This window comes from Syzygium oleosum, unplaced genomic scaffold, assembly GCF_021117445.2.
Source record: "Syzygium oleosum isolate NSW1041296 unplaced genomic scaffold, Sole_v2.1 Sole_v2.25, whole genome shotgun sequence".
Classification (NCBI taxonomy): domain Eukaryota; kingdom Viridiplantae; phylum Streptophyta; class Magnoliopsida; order Myrtales; family Myrtaceae; genus Syzygium; species Syzygium oleosum.
The window spans coordinates 141539-161387 of record NW_026607509.1 but is presented as its reverse complement, the minus strand read 5'-3'; the positions used below and the strand labels follow the sequence as shown (position 1 = coordinate 161387).

Below are 19849 nucleotides of genomic sequence, written 5' to 3'. Positions count from 1 at the left end.
TGGGAACTGCCAAAGTTAGATTAAATTTGACAAATTTACATCACGACGTACTACCACACCCACGAGAAACTTCCATGACTAATCGCCGAGAGGTGCTTGGCAATCAATACGGACTTCTTATTCAACTATGAATAAAACTTTAATTATCTAGCGATTGAGGCAGTAGGCACCATAATTCAGGGGCACCAGCATGGAGATATCGTAGACATTCATTCAATGTAATGTAAGGTGACAAAAAACCGAGAGAAAATGAGAAAAGAAAGTATATACCGTGATAAGGAGGAGTTATGTATCTTTTAAGAGGACATGATGTAAATTCAACAAAAGAGAAGTATGTGCAAAAGAGGGCGTTCTTTCTTTTGTGAGTGGACGTAAAGCTAGGCAACCGTGTGTTTGCCTGCCTTAGCTTTTTACATCCACTCACAGATAAACACACGGTTTAGTTGCACACAGTCAAACCCAAAAACAAACATAAAAATGAAAAATTGCAAAATCCCATTTACACATTATATAATATATATATATATATAAGATAAAGCTAGTGTTTTCTGTTTTAAGGAAATCAATTCCAAAACTAGGGCACTAACAAGAGTACAGTAATTGGTCAAATCTTCAGGGCTAAGGAGACATCAACCCTTCCTTTGGTCAATAGAAGGCCTTCAGACAAATAATAATTGTCTGTGATCATCCTCCTCCCTTATCCCGGTAATTTCTCTCTTCTGGGCCAGCTTATCTAGATAGATAGGTAGATAAACATAATATATATTTATTTATATATGTCTAGGTCATTGTCTATATGAGAAATGCTAGACATTACGAATCTAGGGAAAAATTTGTACGACCTATATGTAGGTGAGTGTTTCGATGCGTGGATTTTTATTTAATATTTTTAGGAAGAATCGGTCACAAATTATTTTATAAATCGATACTATTATACCTGGGATTATTCTTATTTATTTTATATTTCCCGATTTTTTCTTTGGTCTAATGTTTATTGCGAAAATAAATAAATAAATTACTAAAGACTCGCCCTTTTAATAAGCCCAGCCGCCCAGAATGGCCACCCAAGTTGCTTCTCTCTCTCTCTCTCTCTCTCCACCAAAAATATCTATCAAAACACACACACCACCACTCTCCGTCTCCATCTCCATCTCCATGGAAGAATCTCACCTCTTCCCTCTGATCACACTCCCAACAGAACTGGCCAACCCCACATGAATACTTCCTCCTCCTCCACCACCTCCACCTCTTGAACTCCCTCTCTCTCTCTCTCTCTCTCTCTCTCTCTCTCAACCCTAAAGAAGGAAAGAAGCAGCAGCAGCAGCAACAGTTGCTTCTTCAAGAACCGAGGAGATGTCGATCGAGGACTCGCTGAGATCCCTGTCGCTGGACTATCTCAACCTCCTGATCAATGGGCAGGCCTTCAGCGACGTCACCTTCAGCGTGGAGGGCCGCCTGGTCCACGCCCACCGCTGCATCCTCGCCGCCCGCAGCCTCTTCTTCCGCAAGTTCTTCTGCGGATCCGAGTCCCCCGGGGGGACCTCCTCGGATCCGTCCTCCGGGTCGGGCTCGAGGGTCGCGCCGCCCTCCTCGCCGCAGCGGTCCGGGGTGGTGATCCCGGTGAGCTCGGTGGGGTACGAGGTGTTCCTGCTGCTGCTGCAGTTCCTGTACAGCGGGCAGGTCTCGATCGTGCCGCAGAAGCACGAGCCCCGGCCTGACTGCGGGGAGCGCGGCTGCTGGCACACGCATTGCACCTCCGCCGTCGACCTCGCCCTCGACACCCTCGCCGCTGCCCGATCCTTCGGCGTCGAGCAGCTCGCTTTTCTCACTCAGGTCTCAATTCTCATAGCCTACTACCCTCTCTCTCTCTCTCTCTCTCTCTCTCTCTCTCTCTCTCTCTCTCTCTCTCTCTCTAGCTAGTGCGTTGATTGGTATGGCCTTTTCTGGGGAGGTGGGATTAGATTTTGCTGTTGTAGGATTTTGTGGATGACGTTTCCTATTGATAATTGGAGGGGCTTTTGCTTTTGGTTGTTTCAGTTGGGTTTTTTCATTTTTTGCCTTCACTTCCGTGTAATTGAGGGACACTGAAAACACTCGCCATCCTGACTCTCCTTTCAAACATTGGAGGAATCCTGTGTCTTTTAATACCTCAAACACCAAATCGTTGTGACCTTTTTCCTTTTTATGTATGGTGTTCTTGCGTTCCCGTGAGTTTGATTTTATGTACAAACGTGGAGTTTCTTGAAATGGCTCGCCCTAATTCGGTGGCCAGGACTGAGAATTTTCCCTTTTTTAGGTTTTTGGATCAATCTCTTCATTGTCTTGTCTTCTCACACAGTTAAAAGCATACCAAACCCAACTTTTCCCAAAACATTCACTTTCTCTCTTTGGGTGTTCAAATTCTCCATCCTCGTGTAAGAATTTCAAAACCAAATAAAAAGCAAGGAAAAAGTTGTCAAGCATAATTCCGCACAATAGCTCCCCTATAATCCTCCAATGAACACAAGTTGGATAATCAGTCTTATGTTTTTCTCTCACGTTATGTTGATCAGTTCGATCCGATAAATCATCAATCTTTGCACATTGTGTTAATTCGATTCCTTGCTTATTTGATTGTTCGCAGAAGCAATTGGCAAACATGGTCCAGAAGGCCTCAATAGAGGACGTGATGAAAGTGCTAATAGCCTCAAGGAAGCACGAAATGCACCAACTGTGGACCACCTGCTCTCACCTGGTCGCCAAATCTGGCCTCCCACCTGAAGTCCTAGCCAAACACCTCCCCATCGACGTGGTCGCCAAGATCGAAGAGCTCCGCCTCAAGTCTTCCCTCGCCCGCCAATCCCTCGTGCCTCACCCCCACCACCACCACCACCCTGGTCACCATGATCTCGTCGCAGCCGTTGGCGCCGACCTCGAGGACCAGAAGATCCGGCGGATGCGGCGTGCCCTCGACTCGTCCGACGTCGAGCTTGTGAAGCTCATGGTAATGGGGGAAGGTCTCAACCTGGACGACGCACTGGCCCTTCACTACGCAGTTGAAAACTGCAGCCGGGAGGTGGTCAAGGCGCTGCTCGAGCTCGGGGCTGCCAATGTGAACTGCCCTGCGGGGCCAGCGGGGAAGACCCCACTCCACGTCGCAGCCGAGATGGTGTCCCCCGACATGGTGGCGGTCCTCCTCGACCACCATGCGGACCCCAACGTCCGGACTGTTGATGGAGTCACCCCGCTCGATGTGCTCCGCGCCCTCACCTCCGACTTCCTCTTCAAGGGGGCTGTGCCAGGGCTGGCCCACATCGAGCCCAACAAGCTCCGGCTCTGCCTTGAGCTCGTCCAGTCAGCGGCTCTTGTGATCTCACGTGAGGAAGGGAACGCGAACGCATCCTCGCATTCTAATAACAGCATCTATCACCCGCCGATGAGTGAAGGGCATAGCAGTGGAAGCAGCGGAGGAAACATGTCCAGTGTGAACGTTGATTCAAGAATGGTTTATCTCAATCTTGGTGCTGCTCAAATGGGGTCAGGAGTGGACTGCGGCGAGGAAGCCGACACCGTCCGTCACAGGCAAAGGCAAAGGACACAGCAAGTGGGTTGTGATCCATCTTTATTGTACCACCATCAACGTCCAGAGTTTTAGCTCTGATCTCCAACAACAAAAATCACTGAAAGATTATCTTCTTTAAATCCATATATTATAGTATATCATAGAGAACAGGGAGTTCCAATTAGACGCTCATTTGCTGATTCATCGGATTTCATTCTCTCTCTCTCTCTCTCTCTCTCTCTATGTTCAGTGTGTTGGTTGCTCTTGGTTCTTGTAGGGTTTCTTTGGATGATCATGTTCACATCAAGGAGAGAGGCGGAGTGCCATTTCATAGATGGGACGTGATGTCGTATGTCAGTCAGATGGGACAAGGAGAGAGAATTTGAGTTCTTACGAATGTTGAAGAGGAGATCGGTCGGATGTGTAGAGAGAGAGAGAGCGAGAGAGAGAGGCTAGAGAGAGACGCAGGTCAATCGTTTCAAGCCCCGGCCTGTCATCGACGCTCTCGTGTATTTGTTGGTAGATGGTACACCTATCTAAATTAGCTTATATACCTATACATTGCTCGACCTTTTTCCATTTTCTTGTTCTCCCCACCTACCTTCTCATTTTCTATACACATACACAACCCGATTCTTATATAGCACAAAATAACTATATAGTAATATATATAAAGCAGGGATATTGAGATAAAAAGAATAGGGTTGTGGGGTTTATTTCTCTTTCAAGATATAGTTTTTTTTAATGATATAGGGCATTATTAGGACAAGGGCACCTTTTATTCTAATGAAGGGAATGAGCTGTCTGTCTTGCCTGTTTTTGTTACTGCCTGTTTTTTTCCTTCCCATACATGGGGCAACCGGGTGGGGGGGAGGATGAAGCATGTAATTGCATCTTGTGCTCTTAGTTTTCAAGTCAAAATACTGTTATTGCAGATCTTTTTCCTCAAATGGCAGCGACTAATGAACTTTGATTATGAGCTCTACCTTTCAAAATTATTAGCTCTCGACCAGAAACAGCACTCTTCCGGAGCAAATTCTATTTGTAGGCTAAACAAGTCCCTGCCGGCTGCAAAATGATTGCTGATTAATGAGCCTCCAATGAGTACCCTTATTCAAATGTCAATGTTTAGTCTGATTGTTCTCATTGCAACTTGTTGAAAGAGTCTTGCTCTCTGCTTCATTCCCCGCCAGAAAAGCTCTGGGAGAACTATGTATCTCTGACTCCTTACTTCACGATCTTATCGATTGATTTGTCACAACTTCTACACTTGAGGCTGGTTTATAAATTTTCAAACTTCAGTGTAGCTCTCATGTGTCATGCTGTTCATTCTTGATAGACTGTAATTTTGGCTGTCATCAGGCTTACAAAGGTCGAGTGAAAAGTACCTATCCAACCTTATTAAACAGGCAATCGAGTTTGATGGCTGCATTTCAGCTAGAAATTCCTACATGCGTACGTTTCCAGTCACTGTTCGGCATCGGCAAAACATTGGTGACTTTGAATGTTACATTTCACTTGAATATTTTCCTTTTGTGCTTTCCTGGATCATTCACATCACATATATTGTTTTCACATCTTTAGAGCAGAAAATTGCTGACATAGTGAGATTATCACCTTATGCAGTTGACGCCGTTTTCTTATTCCTTTGATTTCTGAATCGTCATATCCCAAGTTATACTGTGTTTAGCATTATTATACATCTGGCATGAATATGGCAATTCTTTCAACTAGTTAGCTAATTCATGATCTCAAGGCAAAAAAATAGGTGCTTTAAAGTTAATGGAAAGCGCACTTTCTAGTGTATCATATTTCTATCAAATATCTTTTGGAACTCGCACCATTTGCAAGTTACTAATTGCGAGTTTTGCATGATTATCCAGCAGGGAAATTAACTCTTGAAGTGTTGTTTCAAGTTTTCGTTTTCGTTGGACTAACAACAATTCAGCCCTACATTCTTCTTCTCACAATATGTGAGACTGCCGCTCAGACTGTACCTCTCGTTTTTATGAACTACTAATAGAAAGTTCGCCAGGAATTGGTATTCATCGAGCCAAAAGGAAACCACGATTAATGCTCGAACAATGTCTTGATCACTGTGAAGACAACTGATCTTTTTCCAGATCATTCATCTGGGGAACAAGTAAGGGGACTCATATTCATCATTCTTGAAAATCCTCATTCTTTCTTGTTATACACTTGTATCTCCCAGTCAGCCACCGATTACCCTCGACTTGAAGTTGATAAGTGGATGTATAACACACATTTGCGGTGATTTCTTCTATGCACATGCTTCAATCGTTCATTGAAGTTTCATTATACTAGTCATAAGCGCTTGTCTATGTCTTCCAACTTACATGCTCAGACGAGGCAAGTTTTCTAGGCAGGAATTTTATCAGTTTAGTATCATACAATTAGCATAGGAAACTAGTATTTGAGAATCCTCAATTTATCATCAAGGATTTTGGCAACGAGTACCCTCGAGACATTTGTAAAGCAATTAAATAATAAGACTAGTCCGTAGTTTTGGGTGTATCGGCTATTATCATTCTATCATGCTCTGAAAATTGAAATATTACCTATGAACATACTTAACGAGTTTCATGTGACATCCTTTAACGGGGAAAATTGCCCATTCAATTCTAAATCTATTATACGGATGTCAATTCAGTCATAAACTTTTCAATTTTGCTAATTGAGTCATAAGCATTTGTGCAAAATTCCAATGCAGTCCTTCATGTCAATTTTCGCCGGAAATCGATGATGCGGCGGTCCAATCACCACTGGCCGTCCTACGTGGCACGCCGCCATGGCAACGATTTCCGGTGAAAATTGATCAAAAGGACTACATTGAAATTTTGCATAGATGTTTATGACTCAATTGACAAAATTAAAAAATTAAAAACTGAATTGGCATCCATGCAAAAGGTTTAGAACTAATTAGACAACTTCCCCTCCTTTAACATGACTCTATTATCGATAAAATGTGGTGCGTCAGTTACCTATGATGCTATTTGGAAGAGATATTACATCCAAATATGGTTTAGAGAATACATACATACACAGTATACGTCTGTGTGTATGTATTTTAGTCACATCATTCGACATTCTTAATTACAATTAATTTGGTGCTAATGATGATGCTACATTATCATCATCTTTGAAGCACACCATGAGAGAGAGAGAGAGAGAGAGAGAGAGAGAGAGAGAGAGAGAGAGAGAGAGAGAGAGAGAGAGAGAGAGAGAGAGAGAGAGAGAGAGAGAGAGAAGGGATGGTGGTTGCCGAGCCAACTCGATAGTGCATAAGATGGTGTCTGGTGTAATCGCGTGTGGCGACAACTACAATCTAAAAGTAACTTCAGTTTCAACAACGAATTTTCGTAAATTCTTGAAAAAAGCCGAAGCACCTTACAGTAACTTTTTGGAAAGTTACTGCTACCTGCTTCAAAGTACTATAATCTCATAACATCTATCGAGTCGATGCACTTTCATTTTGCAGCCTTTATATAGTTAATTTTCAAAGTACTTAGTAAGTAAATACATCGCTAAGAAACATCAATATCTCGAGTTTTCTCATTTGATCACTTAATAACATATACTCTCTTACGCCCATCGGTGATTTAAGTGGGGGGTCGTGGCGGTGGGATGCTGCGCTAGCCCCCCTCGAGGACTAGTCGGGCATCACCGCTGGTTTGAGCCTAGCTCGCCGGCCACGCAGACACCTCGATTATCAAAAAAAAAAAAACATATACTCTCTTACTTTACCTCACATATTAGTTAAGGCTAATGTGTGAAAGATTATGTTGTTGGTAATTATAAGACAGCATCATGGTATTAAGAATTAGTAAAAATTTCAAAGGTGAAGATGATAACACACTCCTTCATCGGATGAGAATTGGAAAAAAGAAGAAGATAGCTATAGTCCCTTGGTCATAAGAAGAATGATCATGTTCATTTAATACATAAGATCACAAGATAGTAATTCTAAGTCTTGTTAACGAGTACCACCAGAACACCAATTGAACATATCTATTATAGAACATTTCAATTTCGAAAGTGTTGATTACACATAAAACTATAAGCCGCTGTATTGGAAACTGTAAATGGCCACGTTAAAAGTACCCCTGAAGCAATCTTCAACAAAACCCATCGTATAATAAGGACATTTTCTTCTTCTTTTTACTGATAACACGGGCGCACAAGCGCAAAGTCTCCATTGGAGACCTATGAAACGCTTTATAAACCCCATGAACCGTTTAAGTTTAGACCTTTGACTTGTATAGTTGATCTTGAATAAGAGCAAGTTACACGCAGCCGGTGAGATTAAAATAAATGACCTCCAATTTTTCAATGCCTCAATCAACTGCAACAACTTCGGGAGAGTTGATGGCTATTTAGGGTGCGTTTGTTTCGCGGAAAATAAAAGATCTAGAAAACATTCTCCTAAAAATAATCACCCAAATCGCTTATAAAAATGAATGAACGAAAAATATTTCCACCATCCACGAAAATGTTTAAACATAAATTTTTGTTGATGTTGACTAATTATTTCAAGCGATATAAGCGATTACTCTTAGGAAAACATCTTCTAAATATTTTATTTTTCACGAAACGAACGGAGCTCAGCTGGAAAGAGTGGGGGAGAGAAGGAGATTTGAAGGGTGATTTTTCTGGCAATTCCATACGCAGACAGTGATACGTAAAGGGACTGAAAGCAACACCATAAGATTGGATATGAGAAGTAGGTCAACAGTGACGGGGAGAAGAAACCAAGAAAGGAAGTCACCCGGGATTTGGAGGTCACGAAGGGCCAATTTTGCTAAAGCCCAGTCAGCATCGCTAATTAATGAGGGGGTTGATTATTGTGTCTGATTAAGATAAGCAACCAATAATTATGTCCGTTTTGTAGGAGACACTAGTAAAAATTAGGCATTTACTCCCAGCCCAAGGGCCAAGGGGTGGGGGAGACAGAGTTTCTGTTGGTTGGTAAATGAGGGATGTGGGCCCCTTGTGTGTCCCTGCTGGAGCCACTTGGGAAGAAATTGTAGGTACTATTCATGATTAAGTTTCCTATAAGTGAAAAGATGTTTTGTAACTGAGTGATCTATATAATTGGCATTGTATTTTTTATAATAAAAAAACGTCTTAAAGCTAGTTGAGTAGCTGTCCTGAAGAATATTATAAGAGATTTGCCGAACACCTTGTGAAAACAATAACACTTCATTTCACAGCTTAAACCACTCTGAAAAGTTGATTACAGTAAAGAGCCTTTAATGGTCATCAGGATCGCACCCAATCTTTAATGCATCAATATGATTCTCGATATACATGCTCAATTCTGTTTTGTCTGAATCGTCATTATCATCAAGGGTTCCAAAGCTAGGGTATCCAATTCGATTTCCTAGAAATAGCCAGCACCGGGGTGTCTCGCGAGGCCCGTGCTTCATTCGTCACTGAGGCTGTCGCTCCGATTCGACTCCCCCACTTTCACCCAGATCTGATGACGTATGATATCAGAAGCAAGGCCATCTTCTAGATCATGAAGTTGGTCCATGCTTCAAGAGTGATGAGCCATCGTTGTTCACAAACGGCACACGACTTGTTGAGTTCTTTACAGTTTTCCCGCAAGCCCAGATACCCAATGTTTTATACCTTCAGGCCCATGACATTGGGCTCTTCTTATGTCTGGGCTTGGCATCAGTTTCTTCTCTTCTTTTCTCTCTCTTTCTCGGTCAAACTAAGGCCCGTCAAACGGATGGATCAAGTATGGTCGAAAATAGTCAAACTCGAATTAAGTCTAGTGATCAATATCTGACGAGACCTATATTGCTAAAACACTTCCATGTTTAACCCAATTTAGGAAAATTCATACCCAAACTGAGGTGAGCGAGCACTAATTTAAGTGAGCGGGAGAGCGAGTAAAGAGAGAGTTATAGATGTGGATTTGATCAAAGCAAATTATGAATCTATCATTCTAAATTCACTTATAATTCATTTACTGAATATAATTAATTCAGATAACAACTCAATTCATCAAATATGAATTAATAAATGAATCTATTATCCATTTTAACAGGTTTAGTCAAATCAAATCGCAACGTGTGCCGGCCGAATAAAAGGGAAAACAAAACAGGAAGAACAGTCAAAGCTGATCCTCCGGTAAAAAAGATCCATTCACACGCAGTTCCGTGTCCTGGAGCGACACAACGAAAACGATGCGATGATTTCTTTGGCATTGTTTCTTCGCATCGGGGGCTCATGTGGGCCCCTTGATCACACGTGTATGAATCACCAAGGTGTGCCACCAATGTCCGGCCGTCCAGAGGCAAGAAAAGACACGTGTCAGCCGGACGAGAAGCACGACTTCGCCGTCCGTCGGGCCCTCACGCGACCCTCTTGGATAAGGCAAGGCCACCCCCTACCCACCTGCCAACGCTCGACTAAGTAGGATTAAAATGCTAAGTAATACGAATTAGACGGAACACGACCGAGGAAGTAAGGGAATGGTCGGACGAAAAATCGGATAAAGAGGCCCAAATAGTGGAGCAAACTAGGATGGAATATGTTCTAAGCTTGGTGGGTACATGCCCACGTTCAGAAATGGATATTCATCGCTCTGAAAGCCTCGTGAGAGGTTCGTGTGAAACCCTTTTTTCAACTCCGTGTCACTTTGTGTTCTTTTCGTCTTCTGTCGATTCCCACGATGAAGATGATGATGGTGATGGTGATGGTGCTTGGTTGGAACTTTCCAATTGATTCCCGCAGCTTCTTTTTCTCTCTTTCTCTTTCGCGTTCTTGGGGTCCGGCTTTTGCTTTCTCCTCTTTGCTAAGTAAGCATCTTCGAGCAGATCGTGATCTTTCTTCTTTCTTCTTTCTTCCTATTTTTAATGAAAAGGTGTTCGAAAAGGCGGCGAGTGGTGCTTTGTATGAACCGAAGAGACCTATAATACCTCCCCCGGTACAAATTCCTCATGCCGACCACTGATCCACTGTAAGATGCCTTGTCTAGTTTCGCTTGAAAATTTGGTCCAATTGGGTCGGGGACAAGTGTGTATATATACCCCGCATCGTGAGAGATAAACAGCACATCCTCATTGTTCTCACGGAAAAGATTTGAATCCATATCCCTTGAAAATCACTGCTCAAGAGAACTCCATCAGACCAGTTCCTTCTGTCTTTTGATTCCAAGATGGCCACGCCACAAACCCAGCAGAATCTGCCTCCTCCTGGTACTCGTGATCTCTCTCTCTCTCTAGCTTTTGGGCTTTGTTCCTAGTCCTCTGATAATAATGAAAAGTGCTTTTCACGAACTCACTCTGTTTTTGCTTGTTCTTGTTGTGTCAAAGGCTACCCAACTGAGAACCCACCACCCACCGCGGGAGGCAAGAAGAAGTGGTTTGTTAGTTCAAAGAAGAGGGGAGAGAGGGGATTCATTGAAGGATGGTAAGCCAAATGTCACCCTGATTGGTTGCCCCAACTTTGATTCCTTCAGCTCTTTCTTTCGCACATCTTTTCTCTAATCCTCTATATGGTGTTCGATTTTGCAGCCTGTTTGCTCTTTGCTGTTGCTGGATCTGTGAAGAATGTTGCTGCTAAACGATGGGTTTGCATAGAGTAATTGACGTATTAGTATGATATGTATTTGAGCGTCCTGTTGTACTAAATGTGTGTGGTCATACGGTGTAATAATTTGCGACAGCCTGTGGTGTACCCAGTTCATTTCCATATTCTTTTGTCCTAATGGATTTATTTCTCTTATGCTTCCTGCAATGTCCTCTTAAGTTCTATCATCACTTTATGTTCAAAAATAAATAAAAGTTCCATCATCATTTTCTTTACTCCTTAACTCCATAACCCTCCAAAAAGGAAGACTAAATAAATAAAGCATAAGGCAAAGAAAGGAATAAGGGATAGAAATTTGATGAGTAAAATCTAAAGCTCGATTAATCAAATCACTTTACCAACCAGCAGATGAACATTTTTTCAACAGTCAATTCCCCGGACCACTGCAAAACAGACCAGAAACATCTCTGCTTTGAGGTCACACGATTCCTAATCAAAGTAGAGAACGCCGGAGTTGATGTCGATGCAGAACATGGGTTCGTTCACAACACGGCCTACCACTCTTTATCATGCAAATACATAGAGCTCCAGTTTATTCTACAGCCAACATCTTATGGCATACTCTACTCTCTTAAATGACTGCATAAGAATTTATGATAGAAGAAACTAGAGCCAAATCAAAATTATTGACTAACCGATTCCAGGCTGTATTTCACGGGGATTCTGATGGAGGGAACAATTTCTCCAGTTTGTTATTAGAAAGAATCTTGTTGGGGTCCAACTCTCTCCGCGCTTTGTTGTACGCATCTACCGGAAAGCGTTTCCTTAGTCTTGCTTGCAGGGCAGCAAGCTCTTCATTCTCCTTTGGAACCTGATACAAATTTGAATGAAGCTTATATAAGTTAGCAGTCCCATGAGTTTTTTCTTGTATAATAGCATCTGAACAATTTCTTTAAAGGAAAATCAAGGTAAGCAACAGAAGATACACATATTGAAGATGTGCATGATTTTGGTTTTCAGACTTGGGTTTTAGTTTAGATCTTTTAAAGTCAAAAGCAGGGAGAGAAAATAGGTAGATTGACATTAAACTTTAGGAGATCAAGAAGAAAACAAATTTCTCTCTCTCTCCCTCTCTCCCTCCCTCCCTCTCTCCCTCGCTCTCTTTATCTCTCGCCCTCTGTCCCTCTCTCTCTCTCTCTCTCCCTCCCTCTCGCCCTCTCTCCCTCTCTTTCCCTCTCTCTCCCTCTCGCCCTCTCTTTCTCTCTTTCCCTCTCCCTCTCCCTCTCCCTCTCCCTCCCGCTCCCTACCTCCCTCCCTCCCTCCCTCCCTCCCTGGGGTATAAAATCTGGTTGAACTTCCCCATAGTCTTTATAAGTTTTAAGCCTGAAACAAGACCTTCCCATGAGGAAAACATTGGCCAAAGCACTTGATGCAAAACAATGGGAAAAGGACCCTTTCAAAAGATCAACTAGTAATAATTACCTCAATCTTAGCCCAGTGTTCATAAGCAGAATACCGATCCCATAATTGTTTTTGCGTCAAACGTCTATAGTGGAAAAATTCTTCAGTTATTTCCTTTCTCTGACGAGCATCGCTTGTTGGAAGGTACATAATAATCCCAACCTGAGAGATGCAACACCACTTAAAAACTGAGAATCATGAGCTATCAAGACCTGTCCTTTATAATAGGCTGAACATGCTCACAAACATACCACAAGACAGAAAAAATGGAATTTGCTACAACAAAAATTGCGTCAATCAGCATTGACTGTACCTAGCAACACCCTTGAAAAATAAGTATCTCCATGAAAATAATCAATTCCGACTAGGAAAATCTATAGAACAAACAGGGTTTACTTGCGGATCTCTCTGTATAAGCTTATTACTCCGTGTTATAGTAGCAAATTAGGTAAAATATGCTTTATCAATAGTAATATACTTTGAATGTGGATAATTATGGTCCATGCAGCAAATGGATACCATCAATCTGCCTAAAATATAAAAAATCAAATTCAAGAAAGAGGAAATTTTGAGAAAACAGTTGCACATCTCAAAAGTCACTATTTGCCAAAGTTGAGAGGCCAAGAGTATAAAAACAGTACAATAGACCACAAGAAACAGTGTGCAAGTCATTATAATCAGGTTTCTAAAACCTGACCAATGACATATAGGAACTACAAGCTTCAATATGCAAGACACGCATATTGATGGGTACCTATGATGGTGTATACCTATTGGAAATGCTCAAATTTCTCACTCCTATCTCCCAATATAATGAAAGCAAGCGATGCATGACAATGAAGAAGCAGATCTGCCACAAATACAGCAATCTAAGCAGATCAGCTCTAGTAAGAGTGAGCACCAGGTACAGTTCAATCCAGGAATCGGCCTGGTCGGTTGCCGGTTCTACCTTGGAAACCGGTCCAACCTTGCCGATTCCCAAGTTGAAGCGGTTTTGAACTTGTTTTGAAGAGTCTATTGGGAAAAAAACTTATTTTACACCCATCAAGATTTGAACAGCATGATCAAACAATCACACAACCCCAAGGAATGTCTTCGTAACGATATGGTTCAATTTTTATATTTTATTATTAAAAAAAAAACAATCACATAACCACTTGACCAAGGAATGTCTTCGTAATGATATGGTTCAATTTTTATATTTTATTATAAAAATTTGAAATTTTTACCCAAAACATAAGAGTGGGAAGGTTCCCGGGTAGAACAGGAACTAGCCGGGCCCATTCAGGAACAAAAGTTCCAAATTTGACCAGTTCGGTTCCCAATTCCAAAATATTGGAACCCAGGAGTCACAAGGTACGTTCTCGGTTCTAGGCCGGGAAACAACCTGCCTTGGAATGTATACCACTGAGCTCCAATTATTAAATGCTTTATGCTGAGAATGAGACTGCCAGTGCAAGTACACACACAGCCATAATGAGGTGAAAGATGCGCAACAAATGTACCCAAGAGAATATGTCATCTTCTGCTGGACTTGATGCTGGACTCATGGGGCTCTGGCTGCGAGCTGTCCATCGTTGCTCAATAGGAGCAGGTGCAGGTATATCTTCCTTCTCTATAAGCCGCTTCAGCTCTTCTATAAATTCAAGATCTTTCATGCTTGGCTTAGAAAGAGTTCCAGCAGGATAACAAGTCTCAGAGACCCACTGCTGGCCACCACAGTCGAAGCCTAATATTTCATCGCTCCAACCCACCCTATATCCCTCTGACTTCTTCCGGAACTCAGCCTCAGCTTGATTAACCTTTATGACATGGTCCTTATTAAGAGGATCGAGGGCAAGCAGTTTATCTCTCAGCTCTGTAAAAGAGAGCTCATTTATGTCTGGTTCATCATTATTGGAGGATTTAACCTCAGGGCTGCGGTAAGTAAACCAAGAATTTAGCAACCCCCTTAACAAAGATGATTACTGCATGGCAGCTATTAAGATGTGATGGCTCACTAGCAATAAGAAACCACGAGGAGTAGGAGGATAAGCAAAATCAAAGGGAAAGCATTCCATATAAAGAGTTCATATATAACTTCAGAGCCTGAATGCCTCTGCTCCTTAGTGGCAGAGCATTGTTAATACAACTTAATACCCACCAACAGAAGAAAAGAAGTATAAATTTTCATGGCCTTAGATGGATCTGGTAAACCAAAGTAGTAGGCTGCCCTAGTACATGTCCTTATCAACCAGCACCTATATAACTATATTTACAAACTTGAGAAATCTTATTCAGTACACTTAATTTATCTCACGACTTCAAGAATGTTATCAAGTTAGATGATTCCATTAGCAGATTAAGCTTTTTGGATCCTATGTTTTCATATGGATAAGCACAGCCTATTATATGACAGGAGTCACAGCAACCACCCTTTTTGAGCATAAGTACAAGAAGCCAGTAACACAGCGGGCAATTCAAAAAACAATCTGAGCAACTGCCATAGCTTGAAATCAGTGTGCATTCAACACCCCTCTTTCTGCTTCACAATGATATATCAATTTCAACACCCTATCTTCAAAAGCTATTTAAAATGACTCCTCGTCAAATGCCAATAAGAAGAAGAAGAAGAATGCACTGACTCAAAGCAAGAAACTGTTCGGAAATGTTTGCAGACATTCTGGCTTTCTATCTTATAGCCAGGCCAATAATGCAAAACAGCTCTAAACTCGGCCACGATCTTTTGGTTTCATCTAAGCTACTACAAGTCATATGCCAAAAAAGAGCAAGTTACCGGTACTTCTGAAGTGACTCCTGGTAGAGTTGCCGCACATGCTGCAAAGCTTCGTCCACAGTATACTTGGGTTTCAATTTAGGTGGACCTTTCCATTTTGAGACAGGATTGCACGTTACAACCACAACAGTATCTGTATACGGAATATGCAGATACTTTACATGTTTATTCTCAGACAATAATTTCCTGCGAAAGTAGAAGAATGGTTACATTTCTACCAAAAGACTGACATCTCAGCATAACAACATATATAGTTATTGCACGACCTATAATTTATACATCGCACACATAACAAACACCTCTCCTGCAATTCATGCATCTATAGATCACCAATTCGACCCTCCATGCTAAAAGATGAGGCGGCTGTATGTCATTCAAAGAACAGGTTCCACCAAAAAGGCAATTACATTTAGCATATATTGATCAGTACTTGTGATTTTTCTTGATTTCTTGCATGGTTGACACAGTTGTATGCTCCACGAGCTCTTGTCTGTCGACACATTGCAGGGTTACTTCAGCAACCACACCGAGGCCCCCAAGACCACACCGAGCCAGATAGAAGAGTTCCGGGTCCTTCTCTTTTGAAACCTCAATTGTACCCTTGGCAGGAGTGACCAATTTCATACTGATGACCTGCTCATCGATGGGAGGCAATCTGGCACCAGTACCATGCGCGCCAACCTACACACATGAATTACCCAAACAATAAGCCAAGAGATACACTATGCTGATGCTACTTATTCTTTAAGTACCACCTTCTTGCCTCCCCTCAACAATGTCTGGATCATGTATCGGTCAGGCCCAAATAACAGAATGCATTAGCACAAGTACCAGCATCTCATCCTAAGAGTCTAGACGACAAGCATCAATAAAACGCACTAGCAACTCATAACATAACTCCAATCCGCCATACCCAAAAGACAAGAACTCCATGATTCAATCCAATCTCTGTCATCTTCAAACCACAAAAACGTCGACAAGTCCTGATCTTTGAGAAACTACATCCTCACCAAACACCACAAACTCAAAACCTCCCAACTTCCAAAATCAAAACAATGACCCACCCACAAGCCTCAAATCTCAAAGAAAAACCCAACACGCACGACATACCAACCAACCTGAACAATGCCACCAATCTGCTGCTCCCTGATGGAAGCGAAGTTCTGGAGAGTGAGGCCATGCTCCTTAATCCCATCCACCAGCTGCTGCACTCTTATACCGGCCTCCACCCTCACCGTCTTCCTCTCCTTGTCCACCTCCAAGACCCGGTCCATGAGCGCCAGGTTCACCATCCCCACCCGGGACAGCCCGATCCCGTTCGGCGAGAGACCCGACCCGACGGGCCTGATCCGGGCCCGCTTGGCGTCGGCTTCCCGGACGACGCCCTCGAGCTGGGCCAAGCTCTCGGGCTGGTGGAAGAAGCGGGTCTGCACCTCGTGGGTGCCGCTCCAGTTGGAGACGGTGTGGAGGTCCTCGGGGAGCGGGGCGTAGCGGAAGAGCTGGGCTTTCTTGTGCTTGGCGTTGTCGGGGAAGGGGAAGGAGTAGTAGGTCCCAGCGCCGCAGAAGAGGACGAGGGCGGCGTAGCCCAGGTACTTGCGGACCTCGGAGGAGGAGGAGGAGGTGGTGGCGGCGGCGGCGGCGGTGGCGGTGCAGAAGGGGCGGATTGGGTCGGGTCGGGCGCGGGGGATGGTGGTGGAGGAGGAGGAGGAGAGGATGATGAGGTGGCGGTGGTGGGGGTGGAGAGAGCGGCGGAGAGAGAGTGATCTCAGCATGGTTTTGACCGGAGAGTGGCGGTTGAGTTCAGTGGAGGAGGAGGAGGAGGAGGAAGAAGAACAAGAAAGTGAGTGGACGGAGGTCTAATTGGGATTTTGATGCCGCCCTGTTCATTTGGAGATGGAATCGGCGTCTTGTAGATATTTCGAATTACTGCCTTTTCTTCCATAGAAACATGAATTCCAAGACACATAAATATAAGGGAAAATTCCAAATTAGTATCCAAAATGGGGTCATTTTCTCAAAAAAGAGTCTAAAATAGAGCGTAGTGTCGAATAAGGGCGCGGAAGTCCACCGTCGAAGACGAATATGAGTGCGAAGTCACAATTAGTCTGGAAGGTAAAGGCCTGGGTTGGCCGTAGGTCAATCTTCATCGCCAAACGACGAATACGTCAACATTGTCCATCGCCGGAATAAAGGCAATTTCGTATTTCAATTTTTAAAATTTTTTTATTTCTTTTTTCCTTTTACTGTTTTTTTCTTTCCCTTTTCTTTTTTTTTTTCCTCTTTTCCCTCCACCGACCATAGCCGGGCCCGGCGAAGATTACCGACCTCAGGCGAAAACCGCCCTCGACGGCGTTGGGCAAGGGTTGCCCTCGCCCGCCCCAAGTAAGGGCGGCCCTCGCCCGATGCCGGCGAGGGAAACCCAGGACTGCCCTCGCCTGCCCAGCCCAGGAGAGGGTGACCTTCGCCTGAAGCCGACAATCTCCGTCGGCCCCAACTATGACCGGCAGAGGGAAAAGAGGTAAAAAAAAAAAAGGTAAAGAAAAAAAACAATAAAAGGAAAAAAGAAACAAAAAAAATTTAAAAAGTAAAAGACGAAATTACCCTTATTCCGGCGATTAGAACAGTGATGTGCTCGCCGGCCGATGAGTATTTGACCGTCCGGCAAACCCAGGTCCTTATTTGAAACTAATTGAGCACTTCGGGCCCTTATTTAAGGTTGATTAGGCACTTCATGCCCTTATTTGACACTATATCCACTTTGGACCATTTTTTAAGAAAATGACTCCACTTTGAATACTGATTTGGAATTTTCCCTAAATATAATTACACAAAAATTAAAAGAATTAATATGTTTCGATTATAATGTGATGATTTAAATAGAACCATTATCGTTATAGAATAAATAACAAAACGTTGCCATCCCTCATCGTTCTTATTCTTTTTTTTTTAATTTAATGTTGTACTCCTATTTCCGACATTGTCTCGTTTCTCGTAGAAAATCATTTTCTCTTCATCCTTTTTTGGCTAATTTAGTTGATTCTTGGAGAAAATTTTGTCTGGATCAAATTTCATAGAGCGTGTGCAAAAACCAGTCTGTACATTTGGCCTCGGTCTCATGAGTTCAACCCATTTTTTGAGCATGAATAATAAATTAACTTATCAGGTGATTATTATGATTAGAGAGTCTATTTAAGTTCTCAATGAAATTTTGGTACCTTAGTTTGTAAATTATTCTGGTATATCTATCTCAGTGTTTCTGTCTGGCATTATGATTGATAGCACAACATTTTTTGATTTAGGGCGCATTTAGCAACCGGCTAAACAATAACTATTTCTATTCTTTTGTTCTCAAAATCAGTTTTGGAACAGAAATCCATTTGGTAATTTTTTTGTTCTTGGACACAAATTTGCAAAAATTTGTTCTTTTGGAACATAATCAAGTTGCTTCTTGATTTTGGGAATAAGAATTAGAAATGGAAAATAAATTTTTTCTTCTTCTTCTTCTTCTTCCTAGCCTGTGGCCAGTCGCTAATCGCTAGCCACTGGCGATCGGCCATAGGCCAAGGCCCGCGAGGGCCAGACCCTCGCCGGCCCTAGCCTATGGCCGATCACCGGTGCCGGTGCCGGTGACCTGGCCATGGCCAAGGAAGGGAAAAAAGAAAAAAAATAAAAGAAAAGTAAAAAGGAAGAAATATTAAAAAATTCAAAAGATTATTAAAACATTATTAATAAAAAGAAATTTTGTGCAGTTACCAAACGCATTTTTTTTTCTTTTTCTATTCCAAGAATAGAAATTTTGGACAGTTACCAAATACCTTCAAATGCTTAGAAATTATTCCCGAGCACGAAATAAATAAAAAAAAATTTGAATAAAAATTATTTTCGAGAACAAAATAATTGTCAAACGTACCCTTAACATCTTAAGCCAGAGCTGAGCTTATGTTTGAGACATGACATGATGTTTCGTCTTTCTAATGGTCGGCCCAAGTGAGAGGATAAAGCTAAATAAGAAGACAAATTGGAGGAAAGTTCCTCTTGTATTCTACATCGCCTGTAGTTGGGACTTTTTTTTTTTTTGGTCGAATGTAGTGGGGACTTGAGACAACATATATTTGGCTCTTGATAAACCCGTTACCAAAGCTTTATAGCATCTCCCTTTTTACTCTCGCTCTGTTTTTGTCTGGTCGAAACATACCCAACATCAGAAGGGGTCATGGTACAGCGACGAAAGACGAAAGACCGCGGAAGCTGATCACGTGCCTTTCCAGCTTAAGGGTTCAAATAAAAAACGAATAGATTATGTCTGTCAATCAAAAGTTACGGTACATTGGCCAATCAAGCCCATGTCATAGCCACCAACATCCAAAAAAGCTTGAGTGTTTTCGCTGAGAGAAATGTGCAAAGTAGCATAATATGCACATGCTATATATCCGAGATTCTTTTCACAAAAGTAAGGCGACAGCTTATGAGATTGTACCATTGGGCCTTTAGCTAGAAAGAAGAATCAT

The 19849-nt window shown here is 42.4% G+C and overlaps 2 protein-coding genes across 4 annotated transcripts; one reads left to right on the top strand and one right to left on the bottom strand.

Moving 5' to 3' along the window:
* The first annotated feature begins 1096 nt into the window (after positions 1 to 1096).
* LOC130134882 (BTB/POZ domain and ankyrin repeat-containing protein NOOT2-like) lies at positions 1097 to 3758 on the top strand. Its single transcript, XM_056302682.1, has 2 exons — positions 1097 to 1833; positions 2624 to 3758. The coding sequence occupies exons 1-2, from the start codon at positions 1354 to 1356 to the stop codon at positions 3632 to 3634; spliced, it is 1491 nt and encodes a 496-aa protein (XP_056158657.1). The 5' UTR covers positions 1097 to 1353; the 3' UTR covers positions 3635 to 3758.
* A 7689-nt stretch (positions 3759 to 11447) lies between these two features.
* On the bottom strand, positions 11448 to 17197 carry LOC130134904 (L-galactono-1,4-lactone dehydrogenase, mitochondrial-like). Of its 3 annotated transcripts, XM_056302818.1 has the most exons (7): positions 16460 to 17197; positions 15772 to 16022; positions 15342 to 15527; positions 14071 to 14482; positions 12587 to 12727; positions 11800 to 11975; positions 11448 to 11547 (listed from the first exon to the last, which is right to left on the bottom strand). In XM_056302818.1, the coding sequence occupies exons 1-6, from the start codon at positions 17111 to 17113 to the stop codon at positions 11817 to 11819; spliced, it is 1803 nt and encodes a 600-aa protein (XP_056158793.1). In that variant the 5' UTR covers positions 17114 to 17197; the 3' UTR covers positions 11448 to 11547; positions 11800 to 11816. The 3 variants fall into 3 exon arrangements, with proteins under 3 accessions (XP_056158793.1, XP_056158792.1, XP_056158794.1); XM_056302817.1 differs by lacking the exon at positions 11448 to 11547 and having other exon boundaries at positions 11642 to 11975; positions 16460 to 17194; XM_056302819.1 differs by lacking the exon at positions 11448 to 11547 and having other exon boundaries at positions 11642 to 11975; positions 15348 to 15527; positions 16460 to 17192.
* Positions 17198 to 19849: the final 2652 nt, after the last annotated feature.